We start from the raw sequence: 22,774 nt of genomic DNA, 5'->3' as shown, positions 1-22,774 counted from the left end.
TAAACAAGGAAAGTGAGCAGTCTATCGAGATGGACGAGCTCTCATTTAGGATTTTCGAACGCCTAAGAAGACCCCGTTGCTACCGGCAACAGTAACCACTTAGGTTTTTTCCCCCTTGTTTTGTCATTTTGTCCCCCTCCTTCCTTCTCCTTCCCATTTTAGGATACGCGGCTCATGTGCTCGTTTGTATGACCCCCTTAAAAGCTAGTACTCCCACGTCGAGTCTTTACACCAACCAATTGAGTTGTACTACTCATATGATGGAGCTACCTTTGTAATGTGTGTATTTGGTCCCATAGGTCATATTTGTATGTTGAGGGAGCTTCAGGTTGTGTACAATGGAGCTCCTTTCAAAATTTCAGAGGTATGTTTGGATTTTCTCTCTTCTTCTTCTTCCTCTCTCTCTTCAATTGGAGTGAAAGGTACTGCCAACGTGTGTCGCTCGACGGCTTGCTACTTGTAACTTTGATTTACATCCAAAAGCTTTGGACAAGCACAACTTCACACAAAATGATGGCCATGGCCCAGTGTTAGGATTCGAAGGGGCCCCTATTCTTTCAAAAGACGGGCACTGGAAACAATAACCTTCCCTATGGGAGGGCACAATCTCATTTTTCCCTTGTAACAACGGAATATCTCAAAAATCACAAGTTAATTTTTTTAAGGAGCAACATGTTTGGTGAAGAAAATAGGAAGGCTATGGAGTTTGGTGAGCAATTTTGGTAGAGTTTCAACTTACAATATTTTGTGCAGGTCAAAACATTCTTGAACTTCCCTTCCCCATAGAAGGGCAATTTTTTAGACAAACCTGTCTTATGACAAATTCTTGAAAATCTTTCCCTTCATACGACTGAAAAAATACCTTACAAAGGGAAGATGTACGTCAGGCTGGGTTCAAACAAGATGTAGGTCTACCACTGCCTCGTCTGAACGAGGATGGAGGAGGAAGAGAGGAAAAGAGAGAGGTTGAGAGAGGCCAACGGCTCTTTTGTGCCGGGGGAGAGGGGGCGGGGGGGAGAGGAAAAAAAATGGTATTTCCCGTAGGAAGACAATCTCATCTGCAGCGAATCAGCTTTTGCCACCCAGCTTTGTTGACCCTGTGCCATTTCCTCTGCCTCGTCTGAACCGGGCCTAAGTTACTAACAAACTTCTAATCAAAGTTTCTAAACCTTCTCGAGTGCATTTAGGTTTGCACTTATATGCTCTTTGGAGCTTCCCATAGGTGGTGGTGTTCGACATACTGCTACTGCACCGGGGCACTAGTCATAGGCTTTTCCTTCGCCAGACAGCTCGACTATGGCGGGTGACGAAGGCGCTGCTCTTGTTGTTGAAAAATGCCCTCTTTCTGCCATCAAGGAAGGGCCTGTGGTGAACATGATGAGTAAGCGCCTACGTGCCCTTAAGAAGAAGTTTAACAAGATTCTGCAAATCGAGGAGAGCAAGTTGCAGGGCAAGGTCATCAACAAGGAGCAAGAGGAGGTGCTGAAGATGAAGAGTTCTGTTGCTGCCCTCATCGAAGAGTATGAGAGGCTGAGGGAGCCCCTGCAAGCTGCAGTGAAGGAGGAGCTTGCAGAGCGAGAGAAGGAGCTCATGGTGGCGACCTTGTTGCGCAGAGATGATGGAGGGGAAGAAGAAAGAAGGACCAGTGAAGATAAGGAAACTGAGGTAAACCTACAGAAAGCTGTTGATGAAGTCCGCAAGGAAACTGAGATGCAGGATTCCGTAGTCTGCGGCAGTGATACTGTGCTCTTGAATGGGGAAAATATCAACGGAGGGGCCCTGGAGCCTGAGCATGCCCGTGATACAAGCAGGGTTCTCCATCAACAGTATGCGAGTTCAACTGTTGTGGATGGGAGCATAGCAGACCTTTTGACCTTTTTGTACTTTGCACAACTATTTGATGTGAGATCGCATGGCGAAGTTTCTTCTTCTGTGTTGTGGACAAAGGCACATGAACGGAGTTCCTGCCTTTCCTATGACTGTGTTACTGAAGATGAGACCAGTCCCCTTTTGGAAACTGATCTCGATGACCTTTCTTATTTTGGGTCATTGCTCTCATCTCGACCTCCCAATGCAACCCTTTCGCATAGAGATGCTCTTCAACGTTGTGTAGAGCATGCAAAGCTTTGGCTGCAAAACTCAGAAGCTCCAATCAGAGAAGACCTGGGTCTTACCTGTATCCTTTGTTAGTTCCTGGTTTTTCTTTTCCACCAGAGTTTTAATACATTTTTTAAGCACCATGTGAGTATGCCGTGGGTTATCTAGCTGCAAAAAAGGTATGTGGAATGCTAAGAAATCTTTATCACAAGGTTAATTTTTTTTATCTGTGAGCTCTTTGTTTGAACTATACTTGATGTTGGATTACAATTGGCTTTGACTGTAAACCCTTATTTTCTTAACCGTTAACTTTTAGATTCACGTCTACGGGAACGATTGAATAGAATTTTGTCATCAGAATACTTTACAATGATCCCAGAGTTGCAAACTGTGACACAGCAGACAGCAGTTGCTGCAGCCTCAGCATCGGCACAATATGCATCGCATATCATTGTTCACAAGGCTGGGGATTTGGCTGGCTCTGATGAAACCTCTGTTTTCTTTGCTCCTCAGGTTAGATGACGTCATGCCTTGTGCGAGTATGTGCTGCTCATTTATGTCTGGCTGCCTTTTTCAAGTTGTTGATTTTGGACGTATTGTGATGATTGGGGGGGGGGGGGGGGGGGGGGGGGAGTAGATCCACTATCTAGATCTTCTTCCTTGTCACCTAGACATACTACTACATCTTCAGAGCCAAGGTTTGTCGATTGAGTCGACCAAAACTCTAAACTACAACTTATAGAGAGACAAGAAAAGTCGAAACTTATTTAGCCATCGTGCTCGTCTCTAACAAATGTCTTGATGCACCAAATCGTGTTAGCTCGTCATTCATGTGACCTTATTGGTCTCGTACAGACATGCCAATGACCATCCCCACAAGATAGTACATCTAGAATGCACGCATTTTCACTTTTTGCAATTTCCTCTGTTATGTCCAATCAAGGACCAAATTTGGTCCAATTTGGTCCTTGGACCAATTTTAGCCTTTTATTAAGTGATGTGGCCTTTTCCACGCACCCTCTTTTTTCAGGATGGTGGGTGTGTGTGGGTTGCAGAGACATTGGGAAACATTTATAAGGTCGTCAAGGTCCTTATAAAGGGACCTGAGTCCCCCTTCCTCGTATTCATTCATTTCCAAGGATAACAGATCTGTGCCATTATATTGGGGATCTCTCTCTTGGGTTTTCTCCAATGACCTCATCTCTTCTAGCATTTTTTCTCATCCCCTCCCCTGTCTACCATGTTTGCTAAGGCAACGTTTTTCTCTCTTTCATTGCAATTTCACATCGTCTCTCTCTAGCCTCCTGTTGCCTGCAGGTGCTTTGTGTGCAAGGGATTGCATGGGTGTGCTGCCCTTTGCGATTGTGGTGGTTGCCCTTCTAAGGAGGTTGATTCGATGGAGTTCTATCATGATTGATTCGAGACTGGGTGGTTGTCTGTCACAATTGGGACGTATTCTTTGTCTTGTATTACCTTCTTTACTTGATTCTTTTGCAGATATGAAGATGCACCATATTTGAGACCCCGATTCTCCAAAGGATGCGTCTCTTCGCCCAAGAGTCACACCTGCTTGGTGAATAGCCATACCTCTTCAACGAATGGTTGTACCTTTACGTCGAAGGGTCACGACTCTACAGTAGAGAGACACGACTATTGGCCTAGAGTCATGTCTTTTGACCTATGGTCATGTCTCTTCATCGTGTCTCTTCAATTTCTATATAAGAATGTCCTTGTAACATGTTTGAAGCATTCAATGAATCAAACACAGAGTCTTCTGAGTGTTACCTGAGTCAAGTTCAAGTTTCTTAAGTCTTAATCATGAAATTAAGTACTTAATTAAGGATTAGTAACTAGAATCCTTATAGTGGTATCATAACAATTTTTCTTGCCAGGACCCAAAGGTTGTGAGCCTCTCACCCTTATTGCTACCCTCTCCTCCCTTCTTCTCCTTACCGGAGTTGTATGGAAGCCGATGTTTGGTGGTACACAAGCGGACAAGCTGTCCCATGAGGTAATTCTATTTCCCCTATCTGTAACACATAAATAAAAGAGACATCGGGATACATGGCGTATCCACAGTGTGCTAGAATTTCGTGCTGGAGATCGATTCGTCCACCTCTTCGGCCAGGTGTCTTTTTGAAGCCGGTCCGTGCCCCTTCATGTAAACAGACACCACCCTTGGCTCTCCCTTTGCTGGTGGCTGCACCTCATTGTTGCCACCCTTTCCCCCCAAAGGTTGTAGCCATACCCCTTTATATATTGGGCGTAGTGTTTCACTCTCCAAGCGGTAGCCTACGTCGAAGCCTCAGTGCTCTACCGTGCACTTGGCGGCTTCTGCCTTGCGTACCCTTCCCAAGTGCGATGCCGTTTTGCTCGTAGCTCGTCGTCAAGCGTCGTGCCCCTTGGCGAAGCCTTACACAGCACGTTGAAACGCTAGGTTGCCTTTCGTAAAAGAAAAGAAAAAACCAGCACAAACTAGCGCATTGTATTTTTCTACGCTATCAACCAAGGTCGTCTAAGTTTATACCCTTCGTTGGATACCCCTTGGCGCAGACTGAATCGCTGTTTGCAGGCTTCGTGAGTTTTTCTTACGCTATGTCACGTGCACATCTAACCCTATGTGTACGTGGACAAGCTACTTCATGACAAGGGTTCAATTAGCCTAGCTTAGGAAGTGTTCTGGCACTTTTGTGAGTCTGTTCGCAGACCGTGCATGTCCAGGCACTTAGAGTAGATGCATATCCTTTGGTTGCACACAACATGATTATCAAATTGCCATCAGAATTCATCATGAGGATTTCTACAGTGCGCAGATCTATTTCCCCTCTTTTAGCCATTTTTCACTTATTATTATTAAGTGACTTTGTTGGGAAATTGGGTAGGGCAATTTTGACGAGCAAGTATATAAGAAAACCTAGCGGTAGCACTTTCTGGCAGAAGAGGCAGCAGGGACCCAGCGTCCAACAGTGCACCTTCTCAGCAAGACCCCCCAACAGACACCAAATTTGCCCTAGCTTTTTTGGATCAGCCTCTTGCTCTAGCGTTTTGCAGATTTCAGCCTTACGACATCGCGACATGATCCTTGCGATAGGAGATCTTCATCGCATCGGTTCCCCCGCGACAGATTAGCCCTAGCGTTAGCAGGAACAACAGATCCAACCCTAGCGTTTTTGCATTTGCAGACCTATACTAGCGTTTTGCAGATTCTCTGTGACAGATTCAGCCTTTGCATTAGCGTTTTGCATTTTCAGCAGATAGACACCGCAGAATAGCCCCCAAACCTCGTAGATCTCATTTTTCTGTAGCAGATCCTCGCTGCACGGTGAGACTAGCCAACGTTTGTGCAGATTCAGCCCGAAAAACGCAGATTTCAGCGTCGGCGTTTTCAGCGCGCTGTCGTCACATCGTTGTCATCACCGTCGTCATTGACATAGAGTCAGAATTCAGCAGATACAAGATTTACAGATTTCAGCCCTTAGCATTTTCATATTTCAGCCCGTCTCGTCGTCGTCCTCATCGTCGTCGACATCGTCGGCAAGTCCATTGCATCGTAGAGATTTGTGCAATCAATAGTAGACCGCTCTCGCCATAGAGAGTGGGGCCTTCGGAGGAGAGTTTGACAACATTCTGGTGTTGTATTCTTCTCTCTCTATCTCTCAGTCTCAGCACCTTCATTCACAGTGTTTGCCACTTTGTTTGTGATCATTTGCACTCTCTCACTAAAGGAACGGAAGGCTCTCCCTTCCGTAAGTAAAAGGAACCTTGAGCACAGATCGAAGCACTCATCTTGAGCAAAGTTCAACATTCACTTCCGTTGCACCTTACATGCTACCAGACAACCAACGTAGTTTCTTTTAAAACTCCCAGCCAAAGGATTATTTAACGCATCGAATCGGCAGCCCAAAATGCACCTCACTTAAAAAGTAAAAATAAAATGAAAGGCCAACAATATGTAACCATGCAAATTCTCCAGCGCTGCAAATTTCATCTCACCTCTCTCACATAGAGCCAACGTTGGCACTTTGGTCCCCTACTGCTCCTTTTCTGCGCACGGTACACTCCCCTGTAGTGGCCGACGCGAATCGGTGGACAACTTTTCCCCGTATCTCGTTCATAGCCGAGGTCCTCGACATAGAATTGTCCGCGTAGCCTCTCTCAACACCCGAAGTCATTATCTTTCCCGATACCCCAGAGCCGAAACCGGAACCAGCATGCGAACAAGAAGTGATCATAATTCTCGATTTCCCAACCCCATATAGCAGGAATACCGTGTGTATGTGATACATCGTCACGCCACAGTCTCTTTTCCCTCTAGGGCTTCTTTATATGGGCTCACAGCCTCACATGCCCAAGAGCAACTGCTAAAAACAAGGCGTCCTCAATAGTCTTGTAAGAAAAAGCAAGCATCCAAAAGTCAATCCTTTCACTAGCTGACACCGAAAAAACAACTTGCCATGTTATCAATCCGTACAAAAATGCTATGACAATTGTCACAAACTGTTGACGTGTCAAAGCCCTGGAGGAGGGAGTCAACTTGCAGATACCGGCCGAGGAGCCTAAACCCTAAGAAGAACAAGTAACAGAAGAAGTTCTACCAACGTATGGGGACCCCGTCCGATGGGGCCTCCAAGTGACATAAAGATTAAAATAAACCAGGACCCGCAACTGATGACGTGGCAGTTTTTGAAAATTGCGTTGACATGATGACGTGGCACCAAGGTAGTACCGTATGTACGCACAGATGCAATCCGTACAGTACGTCCGTACAATACGGATCCGTACCGTACGGATTGCATCCGTACAGTGCAGTATTTTTTTTAAAAAAATTTGGCCAGCGCGTGTGGCGTCCGTTGCAGCGATAGGGTAGCGTTTTATTTTTTCAGTAAAGCTCTTTACAGAGAGTGTGTGCTTCTGTAAAAGTTGCAGAGCAGGTGCAGAGCAAGTGCAGAGCAGGTCTGTGAGCGCCTTTCTTGCAAAGAAAACACCATGCCTCGCGAAGCCAACCCCCTTTGGAACATTCACAAAATGTCATTGAGATTGTGAAGACTCCAGGGCAATCCGGATTAGGTACACTACGTTGGCAATGCAAGTATTGTGGGATGCAGAAGACCAGTACGGTCACTCGGATCGTCAGACACTTGACGGCAATAGGATGTACAGCCAATTGTGGAGCATGCAAGAAGGTGCCGCCTGCTGTAAAAGATCAACTGATTGCAGAAAAATTTCCAGCAATGGCAGGAGTAAACAAAGGTAGGGGAAAACAATCTACACAAGATGCTCTTCATGATGCCCTTCTCGGAGACCTTGGGGAGTCGGACACTCAAGATCAAACGGTGGGAAGTAGTGAACCTAGTGCACAGGCTCAGTCTAACAGGAAGAGGGCTCGTGTCATGCAAGATGTTGAGGATGTGTTTTCTGAGGATGTTAATGATACGGAGGATGTCACAGGGCCTAGGCAGACCACCTTGCCCTCGCGTGTGCATACTCAATCTTGGATCAAGGAGCGACAAAAGGTGGCGGAGATGGAGATTGCTCGCACTCTAATTGAGTGCAACATCTCCTTCAATGTATTGAGGACTGACCAATGGAAAAGGATGGTGAAGGCTATTGCTCAGGTTGGTCCCACAGATACATGGACTGGCTTAGAGTACAAGAAAATGCGCACGACAATGCTTGATGAGCAAAAGGCTTTGATTGACAGGGCTTTGGTTCCAGTGAAGGCAGGATGGAAACAATTTGGGTGCACAATCATTTCAGATGGTTGGAGTGACATACGTCGACGACACATCATCAACATTCTTGTGTCATCTTGCCTTGGCACATATTTTTTGCGAGCCGTGGATGCAGGGAAGGCAGGGGAACATATCACAGGTCAGTTCATTTACACGCACATTCGGGAGGCCATTAGAGACGTTGGCGCAGAGAATGTGGTACAGGTTGTCACTGATAATGCATCAAATTGCAAAGCAATGGGTGACTTGATTTCAACAGAGTTTCCATCCATAGTTTGGACCCCCTGTGCTGCACATTGCCTTGATTTACTCATGGAGGGGATAGGGAAACTCCCTTGGGTGCTGCCTATTGTGTCTGATGCAACAAAGATCACCACTTTCTTCCGCAAGAAGCACCAAGCACTTGCCATCTTTAGGAGCCACAGCCAGTTGGATATGGTACGGCCTTCAACAACCAGGTTTTCCTATATGTATTTGGTGCTCCATAGGCTCTTCAAGCTAAAGGGATTCCCTGATGCAAACAGTGGTGGATCCCAAATGGAGAGACATGCACAATTCCCAGCAGGAGAACACTAAGTACATCCAGAGGCGTGTTCTTGATGAGAGCTTTTGGACAGAGATGCAGTCTCTCACAATGGCTTTGCAGCCTGTTTACGTGTTGCTGCGTGTCACGGATATGGAGGGGTCCACACTAGGGCTGGTTTACGATCTATTCTTGCAGATGAAGAGTCACATTAGAGAGTGTCCTTCTTTGTCTCAGCAGCGGTATGTTTCCTTGATTGCATCATTGACAATTGTTGGCAATTGTTTTTTTTTATAGATAGCTCGGACCTGCTACACTGAGATGCTTCTTTTTTGATGGATGTGTGCAGACGAGATGACATACTGGCTATTGTGGAGAGTCGGTGGACGTTCATGAGCCGTCCTATACATGGAATGGCTGCATGTCTCCATCCTCTCTACAAAAAGCCAGAACTATTCCATGATAGAGATTTGCTTGCACTACGCGATTCATACATCTCGTTGAGGTATGACGAGGACACACAACTGGAGATTGATGCTGAGATGACGAGCTTCATCAACAGCTTAGGACCTTCCTTTGTGCGGCCTGTGGCACTGAGACAGGAGGCCACCAAGTTTCCTTTGACTTGGTGGCAGAGCTCTGGGAGACAGGGTCTTCCCAAGCTTACGGATCTTGCATTACGCCTACTTTCGCAGGTAAATACGAAACCTAAACCATTGCCACTTTTGCAGGTAAATACTAAACCCTAAATCATTGTAATTTCCCAATTGAAGGATTGCTCTGCGAGTGCTTGTGAGCGCAACTGGAGTGCCTACTCATTGATCCACACCAAAATACGCAATAGGCTAAGCACTGCGCAACTAGAGAGGTTGGTTTACTGTAGAGCCAACATGAAGCTTGTGCGAGCCTACCATGCTTTGGGGACACCAAAGCAGGTAATATTAAATATGTGGTTTTGTTAACTCGTCGATTTTACTTATGATGATATGATCGAACTCTTTGTAACGTACGTTCGGTTTTTTCTATGAGCAGGTAGATTCCACGCAGGTTAAGATGGTGCCTGATTTCACTATAGAGAACATTGAGCAGCAGACGAGAGATGAGCAGGAGGAGATTCTTCGACTACTTCATAGAGAGTTGGAGAGTGTGGATCGACGAGTGACCAGATCGCGAGCACGGGCATACAACATTCCACTCCAAGAGCGAGCTCCAGATCCAGATATTGCACGACGTGAGAGCATTCGCAAAGGAAAGCTTCCTATCCGCAAAGCACAAGTACGTGCAAATGAGGCGGTTCGTCTCATTCACGCCACAGAGGAGGAGGATCTTGAGGATGTTGCAGAGCAGCCACAAGTGTCTATGGTTGTGGAGCCAGAGTACGACGACGAGGGCAATGTCTTGTCACATGGAGACATTCTCTCCTCTGCAGAGAGCTCATCTTCATCCGATGATGAGTTCTAAGCTAGTTGTCTTGGGAGAGAGAGACTTGAGTCTCTTGACTGAGGACTCCATTGGGTTTTTTCTAGTATTATTCATTCTATGTATTAGTTTTAACTTTTGGCATTTGCACCTTGCTAGTTTATGAGCTTTTGTAGTTGGCATCAGACATTGGTCATGATTGCTATGTCATTCTCATTGGTCATGATTGATATGCCATTTTCATGCCGGGATGATTGTAGTGTTGAGTTTTGTATTTGCAGTATTTTAATCATCATTAGTCAATCTTTGGATCTTCACCCTTGTATGATCATTGATGTACATTGTCTCTTACCTTACAATGCTATGTTGCTTTTGAGATTATGGTATCGAGTTTGTCATACTATTATTGAAATCGGGTATTGTGTCCCATGTTCGTATATGGACCATGGTAGGTCACTTGATTGATGTTTAATGCAGGTAGGCCTTTTCATTTAGCCATATAGATTGATAGTTTATATATTTGTGGGCTTCTTTTGTGAAATTTCAAATGTTTTTCCTAATTTTTAAGGGTTTTTTACCAATAGTGCGTATTTTTACGTACCTTAAACCTCAATCCATACAGGACTGCGTACCTTACGTACCGAATACGTACAGTATTTTACGTTTGGTTCCACCTTGGGACAAACAGATGAGTTGGGCAAATCTTTTGTTTTTCCTTATAGATTGTTTATGTCTTCTAGAAGGTCCAGCTTGTTTCAAATACAAAGAAAAGTAACAAGAAGATTGAAATTCTGAATCTTGCTCTAAAAGAAGATGGAGGAGATTTCAAATGTTGAAGTGGAATGGGTGCTTAATCCTCAGATGCTGTTCTGGACTTTCAATTCATAATATAAGGTGCTGCTTTGTCGGATAGAGGCATGAAAACAGCAGGTGGTTTGAGTTCTGGCTGCTCTCAGAGAGATAACAACTAGGTCTAATTATGAAGTTATATATGTGCCCACAAAGTTTGTGCAAGTAGTTAATGTCAAGTTTCAACGACACAAGAGTGTGAACTATGCATTTTGTCTCGTGGTCCTAATTTGAGAGGCTCAAGTCCCTTGAGCCATGAGAACTCATTTTCAAGGCTGTAAAAAGAGGAGGTGAGGATTGTTTACATTTGCTGTGTATTGGGCCTATACCCAAGGATGGGAAGCACCTACTGCGTTTAAGTTTGTTGTTTATTCAGTTTGGCTAGGTCTTCTTATGTCATGCAAACATCCATGTAACAGTCTCTCTCAGTTTCCTTCACTTGGGCAAACAAGTGGAACAACCTTGGAGTTTGTATGAGCTTTCAGCGTTGCCTTACATAGCTAGACTGAAAATGCATTTAAATTCCATGTACTTCTGGATTTATCAACAGGAGCAACAACCGCCATACCAACCAGAGGAGCAGTACTCTACACAGCCCTTCCCTAGTAGTCCCAGTTTGGACGCACCCGAAGTGCTTTCTGGAACAAGCCCATCATCAGAGGTTGCTTGTGAAGACAAAGAGAAGGTGTGGAAAATGTTTGAATGTAGTTATTTTTAAAAGGAAATTTGTATGAATTATGCTGCAAGATACAGACTCTCACAGTTGTTTTACAGGTTGAAACTGATCCATCAGTTGATGAAGGTAAGCAAGCAAAGCCAACTGAATCACAACCGGATCAAGTGGGGTCGAAATCAGTGGAAGTTTCACAGCATGAGTTTTCACGTGGACAGGAAGGTCAGCAACAACAACAATCGCATGTTCCTAATGTAAGCATAGGTCCAAGAGGTCAAGGCTCGAAGGGTGGTGGCAGGGCCAACAATTTTGGAGCAGGAGGCAGGGGCAGAGGGTATGCTAATGGCAGAGGTGCCCGTAATGGTGGTGGTCGTGGTAGTTACAGCAATGGATGGAGTGGACAGTATTATGATCAGGGTGGCTACTATTCCAGGGGCTACAATGGGAGGGGGGGTGGTCGCAGCGGGCGGGGTGGGAGCTCAACTTACAATGGTTACGTTAATGGACAGGCTACAAGAGGCACAGGCAACATTTCAACCTAAGTTTTACCAACTTTTTGAGAGTTGGTCAAGGATAATGAAAGCCATCAATGATCACCACGTCCCTTTGAGGTTCTGATCCAAGCATCATATATCAGTACTGTCACTTTCATTTAAGTGTGTCTGATTCACTGGTGTTTTGTTTTTTGGATGAGTTTTCTGGCATCCCACATTTTTTGCAAGACAGCTATTCACCACCTTGAAATAGCCCTAGAGAATTATAAGGTAAGTGGATCAGCAACCAGGTAGCCGTCAGCAAAGGCCAATCGAGAAGCTACATGTAGAATTGATTATCTGGCAGTACTGTAGTCCTAGGACAGCAGACTGCTAGAGCATGTGATGCTGGTCCACCTGCTTTGAGAACACCAATTTTGGATGGAGCTGGTTTTGCAGCTGGGGAATGACATTAATTTTATGAGTATGGTCATTCTTATTCATTGTTTGTGGGTATTTTTATTGGTGCAAATGCTGGACTTCGTCTTATTCTGCAGAAGCTTGTGTGCTTTTATGCAGCGTTTGCCATCTACATACAACGTAGGAGCACATGACCTCTGCAAAGTTTCTTGTGATGGAGACTGGAGGCTTCCTAAATCATGCTAGTGTGAGATCATGCTATTAAAGAAGGGTCCTTGCAAATGGGATTGGAACTAATGCAACTAGATTCTCTGGCCAAGGTTTATCTAGTAGTTTTTGTAAGTTTCCTGGGCTTCGGCTTCGTCTTCGTCTTTGTGGAGCAAGAGTTGGTTTCAGTGAATTGAATGGATATCAATCTAGGCTCCGTGTAGAAATGTGCTTTCAGGTCGCACAATAGGGTAAAGCATTGCCCCCTGAAGTGCCTGCAGTAAGAGAGATTCTTAACCTGTATATAAGTTGAGTGGATAGTAAGTATATCACGCTTGCATGGCTTTAGGGTCATCCCCTTATCAAGCGAAATGGAAAATTGTGTCTTATCAGGTGTTTGTGAGAAGGGTTTGGGACCTATGCAATGGCCCACTAAGGACAGTAGTCTTTGGCAATTTGTTGTGGAATCTTGCTGTCTGAAGGGATGAATTTGTCTTCATTGTGCCCATTGGACGCAAGTCCTTAGAGAACTAATATTTACTAGATTGAGCTGTGTTATACTTTTGTCGAATCACTCCAAAGTGCAGAATGATGTTTCAAACAAACAGGTTCGACCTATGTTGAAACCTTTCTGCTGCCTGAAAGAAAAACATTTTGTTTGTTGACGAATAGGTGGGCTCTTACAATGCTTAGTGAATGGCAACACTAAGCTAGTCTCGATCCTTATTACAATAAAGATTGCATATGCAAGAGTTCATGATTTAACACTAGTGGAACCTTGTTGTTGGTTAGATTCGTTGCTCGCAGTAGCTAGCAAAGTGAACTAGGCCACCTAAACTCTAACCCCACTTCCTACTTGTAAGCACTTGGTGTAGAAATTGCATATGAAGATCAGCCGAAAATTATAGGTCATTGATTCTCAACGTTTAAGTGTTAAAGTGTAGTTCTACTTGTGCAGACTGACATAACAATCACAAAAATAATGCACGGCTAGAGAGAAAACTAACCTCGAAGTTCGTAGGAGAGCTAGTTACAAGACACTAAAGTGTCCTGTTTTTCTACCAAGTTTTGACAATTTATTTATTAAGCTAGAAAGAATTTTTTAACACCTTACTTCAACCGTAGGTTGGTTATGAGGGAAAGAAAACATTAGATTTTACATGTGAAAATAGAAGTCCTATGAAGAGAATTATGGTAAATTTTAGGTCGTAAATCTTAGTAAAGTTTCAAGTTATTTTGCCAAAAAAACAAAACAATAAACTTTTTAAATCTTTTTGTAGAGATGGCCTTTGTTATGTTTGTAAAAGCGAAGTGTTAGTACTTAGTGTTACGAAACAATGGAATACCTTTTAAAGACTGGTTTCCAAGTCACCTGCAAGTTATATACATAATTTCATACTTGAGCACGTGCTGAATAAGAGTATAAGTTTGGTCTTCCAAAGGTCCTCTCATGAAATTAAGACTATTCTATGTTGTTTAACAACTACAAATGACTTCATATGTTGAAATTGAAAAACTACACATTTTTTGAACTCCCTAAATCAGTTAAATCTTGTTGCTTGAACATCTTGAAATTTTTTATCGTACAAAAACTCTTGAAAATCTTGAGTCTTCCATAATAACATTGAAAGTAAGGTTTTAGGTGCCCAATTGTGTATGTACCATGTACTTTAATACATTTAGTTCATCTATGTGAAAAGTTTGATATTATTTGAGGTTTCGAATGCTAATGTCTCAAGAGTCAAAATATCAAAGTTTTTTCTTGTACAACTTTGAATATTTAAAATGATATGATAATTCTTGTATACCAAAGCCCTTCTACTTGCCACCTTGAGTCTTTGGAAAGGGTAAGCACTGTATTACTTTCTAAAACTCATAAATACATTAAAAACGTATTTTTCTTTGTATACAATCATATGCTTGAAATGGCACAAAGAACTTTTCATTATTTTATATACCCTCAAATGAATCTTTTTGTACAAGAAACTTTCAATTATCTATAGCACAACCGTGAAAAAGTCACGTAAAATTTTATGCAAAGTCGCTTCATTTTTTCTTGAGCTTATAAAATCTATTTCTTCAAAGCATCAATTGCAATCTTACGTCGGTCAACTTGATGAGTATATTTCTTGATTATGGTAGCTTCTAAAATGCAAGGTTATATTTTTAAAAGACCATCTATCTAACATATTTAAGTATGTCAAGAGGGTTTTCTTGAATATACCGTCTAATGCAAGTAGCATTTAATTTAAATTTGTAAAAAAAGGACACTTCAAAGTCATATTTTGGTACCAAGCTAGTGTTAATGATGCTTGGTGGATTTAATTATCTATATATAGTATTTCTCTCTGACTAGTTATATTGTCCTCACCAATATGTCAATACGATGTTTCTCTTATTCCCCCCTTTTTTTTTCCATGTATGTACTTTTTGATTTTTGGTCGTCTTCATAGCATCTCTTCTTGTCTGTACCAAGAATCTAAGTGGAAGGGTTGTGCTTGCTTCCTAGAACCTTCTATATTGGGTTCTTATAGGTTTAATTTTACTAATTGCTTTGACGAGATCAAAATCTTATAAAATTATAAACGTTTTTATGAACATAAATTGGTGTAGAGAATGGGCTTCTTTCTTATAATCCTCCTAAAAACCATCAACAATTGTGAATATACACTGACCATCACATTATGGTGCACCAGATACATCCAAATGCATCTTAACCTTCCTTTATTTTCAAAATATAGTACTTTACAAACAAGATGTGTGTGGTGTACACTAGTATGCTTAAATTCCATGTGTTACATATTTTATGAAGTGCTCTTAGGTCGATGAGCATAAAGCCCTTCAGTCACACCATCTAGTTCTACTCAAATATTGGTGACATTGCATGTTGGTGTTCCATGCTGTTTGTGTTGTTGGTTCTTACATGTTTTCAGTGGTCCCACTTGCAGACAAGCAAAGAGTCTGTTAAGCGTAAAAATGAGCTAAATTGCTAAATGATTTGAATTTTACATTGCTAAATGATCTAATCTCACTTGAATCTAAAAAGTGTAGCAAACAAAAAGTTATTAAGCTAGGGATCGAAAATCTTTAAAGATAGAAAGTTATTCTCTTGTTGAGAATATTTTAATGGTTGAAGAAGATTTTTTTTATAGCAAAGGTAAGTGTCTAACCAAGGGATGGAAAATCTAGATAGAAAGGTATTCTCTTGTAATGATTTGATATGAGGTGCAAAATTTCAGAACTGTAAAAAGGGTTTGCTTAAAGCTAGACTTCTTTACTTGGCTTGTATTGAGCTATCTAACCACACATTGACATGCTTTGATGATAGGGAAGCCTCATGGACAAGAAGTGTGATACCTAGCTCAACTTCACTTTTTACCCTCACCCAAAAACTAGGGGTTATTTGCACAAATTAGAAAAAGAAAGAAGGGGTCATGGACGCATCAGAGGGAGCTTATGCATTCCTAGCTTCAAAGCTAGCGATGGAACCTGCAATAGTTACATCGTGAGCATTGGTGAGCTTGGAATCTAGAAAGAATCCATAATGAGGACAAGTAAGTTTTCTTGTTAGCAACTTGACCAAACTTAGGCGGGCACAAAAATTTCGGTGTTGCATTTTGATAGGCCAATTGGATTAGCTTATTTTCGAAAAGACGGGCAACCCCTCCTTTGGAAATGAGAGGGTATTCAGCGACCCCTCTAAGGGCCATATTAATGAGTCAAGACCTTTAACTAGGAGTTGCCTGACCCTTCTCGTGGATGCAAGCAAGAGCATAAGCGATGGCGACCCGGGGTCATTTTGCGAACACTGCTGCTAACGAGCTACTAGCACAGAACCTACGGTCTAACGGTGCAGCCTCATCCGCTCTAACGGCGCATTTTTTTTTGGGGGTCGACAGGTCCACAAACAGGGCCCCAATACTGTCCCCGTAATCCAGTTCCTAGCCCAGTTAGATTGCAGCTCTCTATTATCCTTTTCATTGATGTGGTGTCGACAATTATTTACAGCTCCTAGCCATTGTTTGTAAAAGACTATCACGTCTCAAGCTCTTTTTTTTTTTTTTTGGTTTTAGGGGGGGGGGGGGGGGGGGGGGGTTTGGGGTATTTCAAGGTGTTGTTGAACACACGTTCTGAGCTTACTGAAACATAAATATTTTCGACCTATGTACGATCAATGTGAATGTGCGAATGATAGCGATACTCTACGTAGCTTTAGTATCAATTTAAATTTTTACCATTTTTGTGACATATAGATTACAACATTTGCTTCTTAGTGAGCTGTTAGATACATATCATTTAAAAAAGAGAGAGAGAGAGAGAGAGAGAGAGAGAGAGAGAGAGAGAGAGAAGGAGAAGAAGAAGAAGAAGAAGAGGAGAATTCAAAACATCGTAGGAAAAGAGAGAGAGAGAGAGAGAGAGAGAGAGAGAGAGAGAGAGAGTCGATTATGCAGGCTTTGGACATTAATTGCTTCATTATTTGAGAGAGAGAGAGATTATCTTTGTGTTGAGGCAGAAGTCGGCTTATAAGACAAATCAGATACATCATTTTTTGTACCTATTGCTTCTAGATGCCATAAGTGGCATATAAAAGGAAAAATAAAACTACACAAGCAATGAATAGAAAGTTCTATCCATGACGATGAGCTACATTGCAGTGTCTTCCTTGGTTGACCAAAATTCTTCAAAAATTGCACTGCCTTAACAATAGATAGGCTATCTGCCATATTTCATGGCTTCATGTACTTTGTTACATTCTTGTTGCTTGCTCTTCACTTGTGTGGTGTAAGCTCATCTTCCATCCATATCTTTGTCCCCTTGTTAGCTTCATCACCTCGATCTTATCATGATTTTATTCATAATGAAGAAGAAGTGCATGTTTCCCTTTGCTGTTGTCTATTGGATCTCCAATCTCAATGAATGGTGTTGTCTCTTCACTTTCCTTTAAAAATCTTAGAACCCGATACATATTTTTCATTCTCTATCTTCTCTTTCTCAATGAACTCCACCTCCTTGCATCCTTCAAGTGAGTCCCCTACTCAAATGATATTTGTCTTGTCTTCTTGAAGTTGTTCCATCTTTGTATTTACTAAAAAACTCTTGCACAACGGTATCTTGATTTTGTGTAATCAAAACATCTCAACTGCTTTGTTCTTCCACTGCCTGTATTTTTCAATCAGGTGGGAATGAAGCTGTTTATTTTGTGTTTTCATATCCTTAAGCTCCTGTTCATTCACTTGCAATAAGTGTTGGACGAGGCTCTAAAGGGATCTTGCCCATGCCCAAGGACTCTCTGTGGGCTTTATAAGTGGTAATCTCAACACTAGAGAAAAAAATCTTAAGCACTTGACCATGGTGCTATGATTGAGAGTGGGTTTTGCCTCTTGGATCAGAGATCCTTGGGTGTATTCTTTCTTGAGCTATTGCCTCCAAGTACAAGGTAATACCCTAACCTAAGGTATAGAGAGGGCTCCTAGATGAAAATGATTCAAGAGTAAAAAGAGGAACCTCTAGGATTCTTCTAGGCTTCCATTGAGAAGGACCAAGGTTTCAGATCTCAAGAAGGGACTACTGGCTATAAAAAATGTATGAGATGCGGCTACTTACTGTCTTGAAGAGGCACCCCAACTTGGCTTTTGTGTGTGTGTGTGTGTGTGTGTGTGTGTGTGTGTGTGTGTGTGTGTGTGTGTGTGTGTGTGTGTGTGTGTGTGTGAGAGAGAGAGAGAGAGAGAGAGAGAGAGAGAGAGAGAGAGAGAGATATTAATGTCTTCTAGAGGCCGAAGTATGCCCATGAGACAAAACTATATATATGTGTGTATCCTTTGGATATCCAAAAAAGGATTAAAGTGCTGAAAAAAATGATACAAACTACTAGAGGTGGCTACGATAATTGTGCATGTATAAGGAGGGGATGGAGCTCTATTTCTAGTGGATGTGAAAAAATTATATGCTCAAGGAGTACAACATTGATATGTAAAACTAGCTCCATTTGGTACCAAAATGGGGGTGTAGTATATAATGCATAGTTAGATAAGGTAAGAAAAGCCCCTGTAATATAGTAGTAGGGTCGGAGAATGCTCACTGTATCTCTCTCTATCTAGCCTACTCATGCTATGTCTGAATTTGGTGAATCTCTGCTGGTGTGCTCGTTGAGCATGATATCCCATCGCTCTAGGTCATCTCCTTGATCAGACCTCATCTGCCTACTATAGAGTGACTCCCCTCGGTGTGGTAATGATAGATGGTACCGGGGTCGCTTGATGGAAAAAATCTATTAGCCGAGTCTGTCTACATCCACCAAGTGATTGTAGTAGCACATCTCTCTGTCTTTGAATATCCAAGAAGGAAGAGCCCCAACTGTCTCAATCTCTAGAGTCCATGAGCTCAGGCTAATTGTGGATTGTCCTATAAAAAAGGCAGTGTAGCGACTTCGTATGTAATGATAAGCTTGACAACTACAAACATAATGCTCCTTGCTCTCTACCCATGTTGTCCAAACTCTACAAATCCATGGCGCTCTGGGAGTGTGAGATGCCTTCCCTGTCTAAATCACTAGTCTATGTGATGAAAGTTTGAGTTGGGTACTCTGGCACTATGGGACATGTAGACGTCCATGTATCCAGGATGGTCATGAAATGATCCTTGTAGTACAAAATCTTCAATGGAAGAGGTTGTCTTGGTGCAATCCAAGTATCCCTAATATATAGTTGCCGAAGATCTTGCTTGAGGACTCAAGTCCTCTCCTTATTGGAGAGGCGGATGAGTGGTGAGTTCAGGTTGTAATGAAAGGGTGGTAGCTGCTCTATATCCAAGCTATGTGTGCTAAACCATAGTGTCATATGTGCATACCATGATCGACTCTCTCCAGCCTCTGCCAACTGTCAGGATGCCTCAAGTGCTCTATATGATAATCTATCGGGGGGCAACTATCGTACTCTTTGGATAAAACATACTGTCTAAAAAAGAGAGTCTCCACTAGCATGGGTGGTGCGACTAGCTATGCTGCTTTGATGATGTCATGTGGCACTAAGGGTCTTTCGCATATCAAGCTGGATAGCATAACGATCTGCGGCCTCTCAACCTATCTCTACCAAGCTCTTGTAAGGCTCGATGCCCAAGTTGGTGCTGCATACATGAGAGGTAGGGTGACTAGGGTGTCCAAGAGCCACCCCTTGGTGTGGGGCTCTTGAAAATGTGCTTGGTGGTATTGACGCTCTAGAATCCCTAGTGTTGCATATCCACGTGTGATTCTATCTTTGTTTGCACTCGCCATAAAGAATCGTTACGTCACATAGCAATAAAACTGATCCCTAATGTAGTAGCAGTAAAACTGATCCCTAGGTATACATATGACTCAATGACCTCAACTCGCCTTCTTGCTAGTGTAAACCATGCTCTGCTCCTGATGGATGTACAAAAACTTGGTCTTACTAAGGTTCATGGTGAGACCTCTCTATGTGCATAAGTCATCCAAGATATGAAGATATCGTTGTAGCCCCTCCCGTGACTTAGATACTAGTACAATATCATGAGCATATAACATAATGTGAATAGGTGTACCTGTTAAATCCACACCCTCACCCCTAGCTCAAAGGATATTCTCTGATAGCTCATCAATATATAGCCCAAAAAAAATAGGGCCTCCTGAGTAGGGCCACTCATCCATCCCGTTATAAATAACGAGATGATGCCATGAGCTCAGTTGAGTAGGTGTCTCCCATAAGCTGTGGAGACTGCTATGTTTGCTGATGTCCTCGCTACTCCGGCCTCATCTAGTGGATGTAGAAGCTCGGACTCCTCAAAGTCGTATTTCTCAAACTGTCTCCTCTCTATCCATCCATTGAAGTCCCCCATGAGGAAGACTTCACTGAGGCTAGGTGTAAGGACATGGGTCCTATGGGCAAGGCCACCGGCGGACAGTGTGTATGCCAGGGGGAGGCTATAAGATAGCACGATTGGGTGGAGACTAGCACACGCATCCACCACCCTTACACTGGTATTCGAGCTATTTTTGGGAGGAGGCGAAAAGCGGGTTGCATGTGCGTGCGACGTTTTGCTTCTCTCCCATGTTCCGCAGACAGTGACGTCTTTGCTGTGCAACAAAAAGAAGACAAACACAGTCTTATGTGCGAATAACGCGCGGGTAGACAATGATAGCCGATCGAGGGCGCCCCACCTATGTCCTCCACAACGCATGACCAAGGCGGGCGACCAAGGCAAGCTTGATCGACAACTTGATGGCACCGAGGTTCTGAAGGCTTCCATTGGTGCCGTTGGTTGCGCGCGTAGGAAGGCCCGCTTAACCCTTGCATGAAGGAGGGTTGAACCCACCCCATGAGGGTAAGAGGCCAACACTTTACCATCAAGCTATTGACCCTTGCTGTGTATAACAAGGAAAGATAGCTTACTTGTGTTGAAAGGAAAACTAGAAGGAAAAGGAAAGCTTCAAACTTCAAGAAAGTAGCTTCACCCTTATAACAAGGAAAGATAGCATACTTGTGTTGAAAGGAAAACTAGAAGGAAAGGGAGAGCTTCAAACTTCAAGGAAGTAGCTTCATCCTTCCTTTTTGCAAGTTTTCCTCCAAAATTCTTTTTTCCTCAAGGAGGTAGCTTCAAAGTGAACAAAAGCCTTCACAAAAACGACGAGTTTCTGTAAAGAATCATCAAAGGTGTTTTTACAACGAATGACAAGTGAAGCGCTCAAATTCTCGCAAGTGAAGCGCTCAAATTCCTGCAAGGCGAGGTTCGCATGCAACGCAAATCGCGGAGCATACAAAACACAAAGACTTCAATTTCTCAAGGTACAAGTTGTCATTTTTTTTCTCTCTCTTTGCATTAGTGTGTGTTTACCATGGTCAGTGAGGATATCCCACCTATACACACATTTGATTTTAAGCACGTAGATCAAAATCAGGGCACCACGTGTGCTGTTGACACTAATATGCATGATGATGATGATCTAGGAGATCATGGGCTTGTAGATATGGATTCTTTCAAGACTTTGGAACATCGCGAAAGCGTATTTGAAATCAACCTCTCTGCACTCAATGCAAATGTTACCAATCTTACGGAGTTACTTGTGAAATTTATGAATTCAGAGACGACTCAAGGAGCCACAAGTGGCACGGTTCAAGGGAACCAAGCTCGCACATCTCAAGGAGTACAAGAGACAAGTGTTGCAGAAGATGCAAAAGGTAGCAATGCATTCCTTAAGAATATCACCATTCTTGAGTTTCACGGGGAAGAGCGTGATCGCAACAAGGATACGGTCAATACGTTCTTACACAAATAGAGTAATATTCATAGGTTGAGACGCACCCCAGATATAAAGACGGTTATGGAAATAAGTCTATCTCTTAAAGGCAAGGCCTATAAGTGGTAAATGACATTTCCAATAGATGCTCGTCTTCCGTCTTGGGCTGCGTTTCAAGCGTCTTTCTCCAAAGAGTTTTTGGACTCCAATGAAGAAGATAAGAATTGGTTAGCATGGGATGCATGCCACATGTCTGGCTTCTCTCTCACGGGGGAACTTGGGGAAATTTGGTTCGGGAAGTCCAAGTATAGATATCCAAGGTAGGCTAATACCACCTCATTTCCAGTTGGAGCCTTTGCAGAGAGATATTTTGGCCTCTTTCGCGCGACTTTTGTGGAGCCCACAGTTGACCATTTTCAGCGCCGTCTCACACGAGACATGATGGATAAGTTCTTTACTTGATAATGATCAATTTTGTAGGTCCGGTAGCTACTCTAAAGCCATAGAAAAAACCCTAGAGGCCGAGCAGTGCATGAAGACCTACGACCTAAAACTGACCATAGCGGCCTGCCAGCTTGACCAAATCAGATGGGATTTGAACCATAGCATGCCCTAGCATAATAGAACCTTTCTATATCATTAGATGACCATTCTGCAGTGGTTGAGGAGGTCCCCAGTAGAAAAGTTAGGTTTTTGGCAAATGCCATAATTTTGACCTGACTCCAAAGATGGCTTGCTTATGCGGTCCATATACAATGTATATGATTGGTTTGGTGAAATCCATCAAGCAAAGCCCTCAAAAAGTAGAAAACGGCTCGAAGATTACAAAGCGTCAATTTCGACATACGGGGTTAAATTGACTCCAAATGAGCCAGAATTGGACATGTTGCTCAACGGCTATGTTGCGGACAAGTCCAAAGCCTCAAAGTTGATTGACCAACCCAACAGACAGAGTAGTCACAAAAAACGGTGATTACAGAGTCGACAAAGCACAAAGTGATTTTAGAGTCAAAAAATCACAAAGTGATGCTGGCAATACCAAACTTAACCAAATTCAGTTTAGGACTTGTATTAGGTGTATGGAATATGTCTAGGTCAAAATATGTGAGTTTTGCAAAGAAATTGTCACTG

At 42.8% G+C, this 22,774-nt stretch overlaps 2 protein-coding genes and 1 pseudogene across 3 annotated transcripts; all 3 read left to right on the top strand.

Moving 5' to 3' along the window:
• The first annotated feature begins 1,171 nt into the window (after nt 1–1,171).
• On the top strand, nt 1,172–12,282 carry LOC147455046 (uncharacterized). 2 transcript variants are annotated; one of them, XM_086513896.1, is made up of 5 exons: nt 1,173–2,176; nt 2,414–2,610; nt 11,171–11,305; nt 11,395–11,515; nt 11,592–12,282. In XM_086513896.1, exons 1-5 carry the CDS (start codon nt 1,297–1,299, stop codon nt 11,909–11,911), a joined length of 1,653 nt encoding a protein of 550 aa, XP_086370022.1. In that variant the 5' UTR covers nt 1,173–1,296; the 3' UTR covers nt 11,912–12,282. The 2 variants fall into 2 exon arrangements, with proteins under 2 accessions (XP_086370021.1, XP_086370022.1); XM_086513895.1 differs by lacking the exons at nt 11,171–11,305; nt 11,395–11,515; nt 11,592–12,282 and adding an exon at nt 9,385–9,997 and having other exon boundaries at nt 1,172–2,176.
• LOC147455048 (uncharacterized) lies at nt 2,735–8,649 on the top strand (annotated as a pseudogene).
• Nucleotides 8,688–9,375, top strand: LOC147455047 (uncharacterized). The gene is made up of 2 exons (XM_086513897.1): nt 8,688–9,047; nt 9,126–9,375. Exons 1-2 carry the CDS (start codon nt 8,688–8,690, stop codon nt 9,312–9,314), a joined length of 549 nt encoding a protein of 182 aa, XP_086370023.1. The 3' UTR covers nt 9,315–9,375.
• Nucleotides 12,283–22,774: the final 10,492 nt, after the last annotated feature.

Source organism: Adiantum capillus-veneris, chromosome 6 (genome assembly GCF_014529385.1).
Source record: "Adiantum capillus-veneris isolate H3 chromosome 6, ASM1452938v2, whole genome shotgun sequence".
Taxonomy (NCBI): domain Eukaryota; kingdom Viridiplantae; phylum Streptophyta; class Polypodiopsida; order Polypodiales; family Pteridaceae; genus Adiantum; species Adiantum capillus-veneris.
This window is presented reverse-complemented; position numbering and strand designations above follow the sequence as displayed.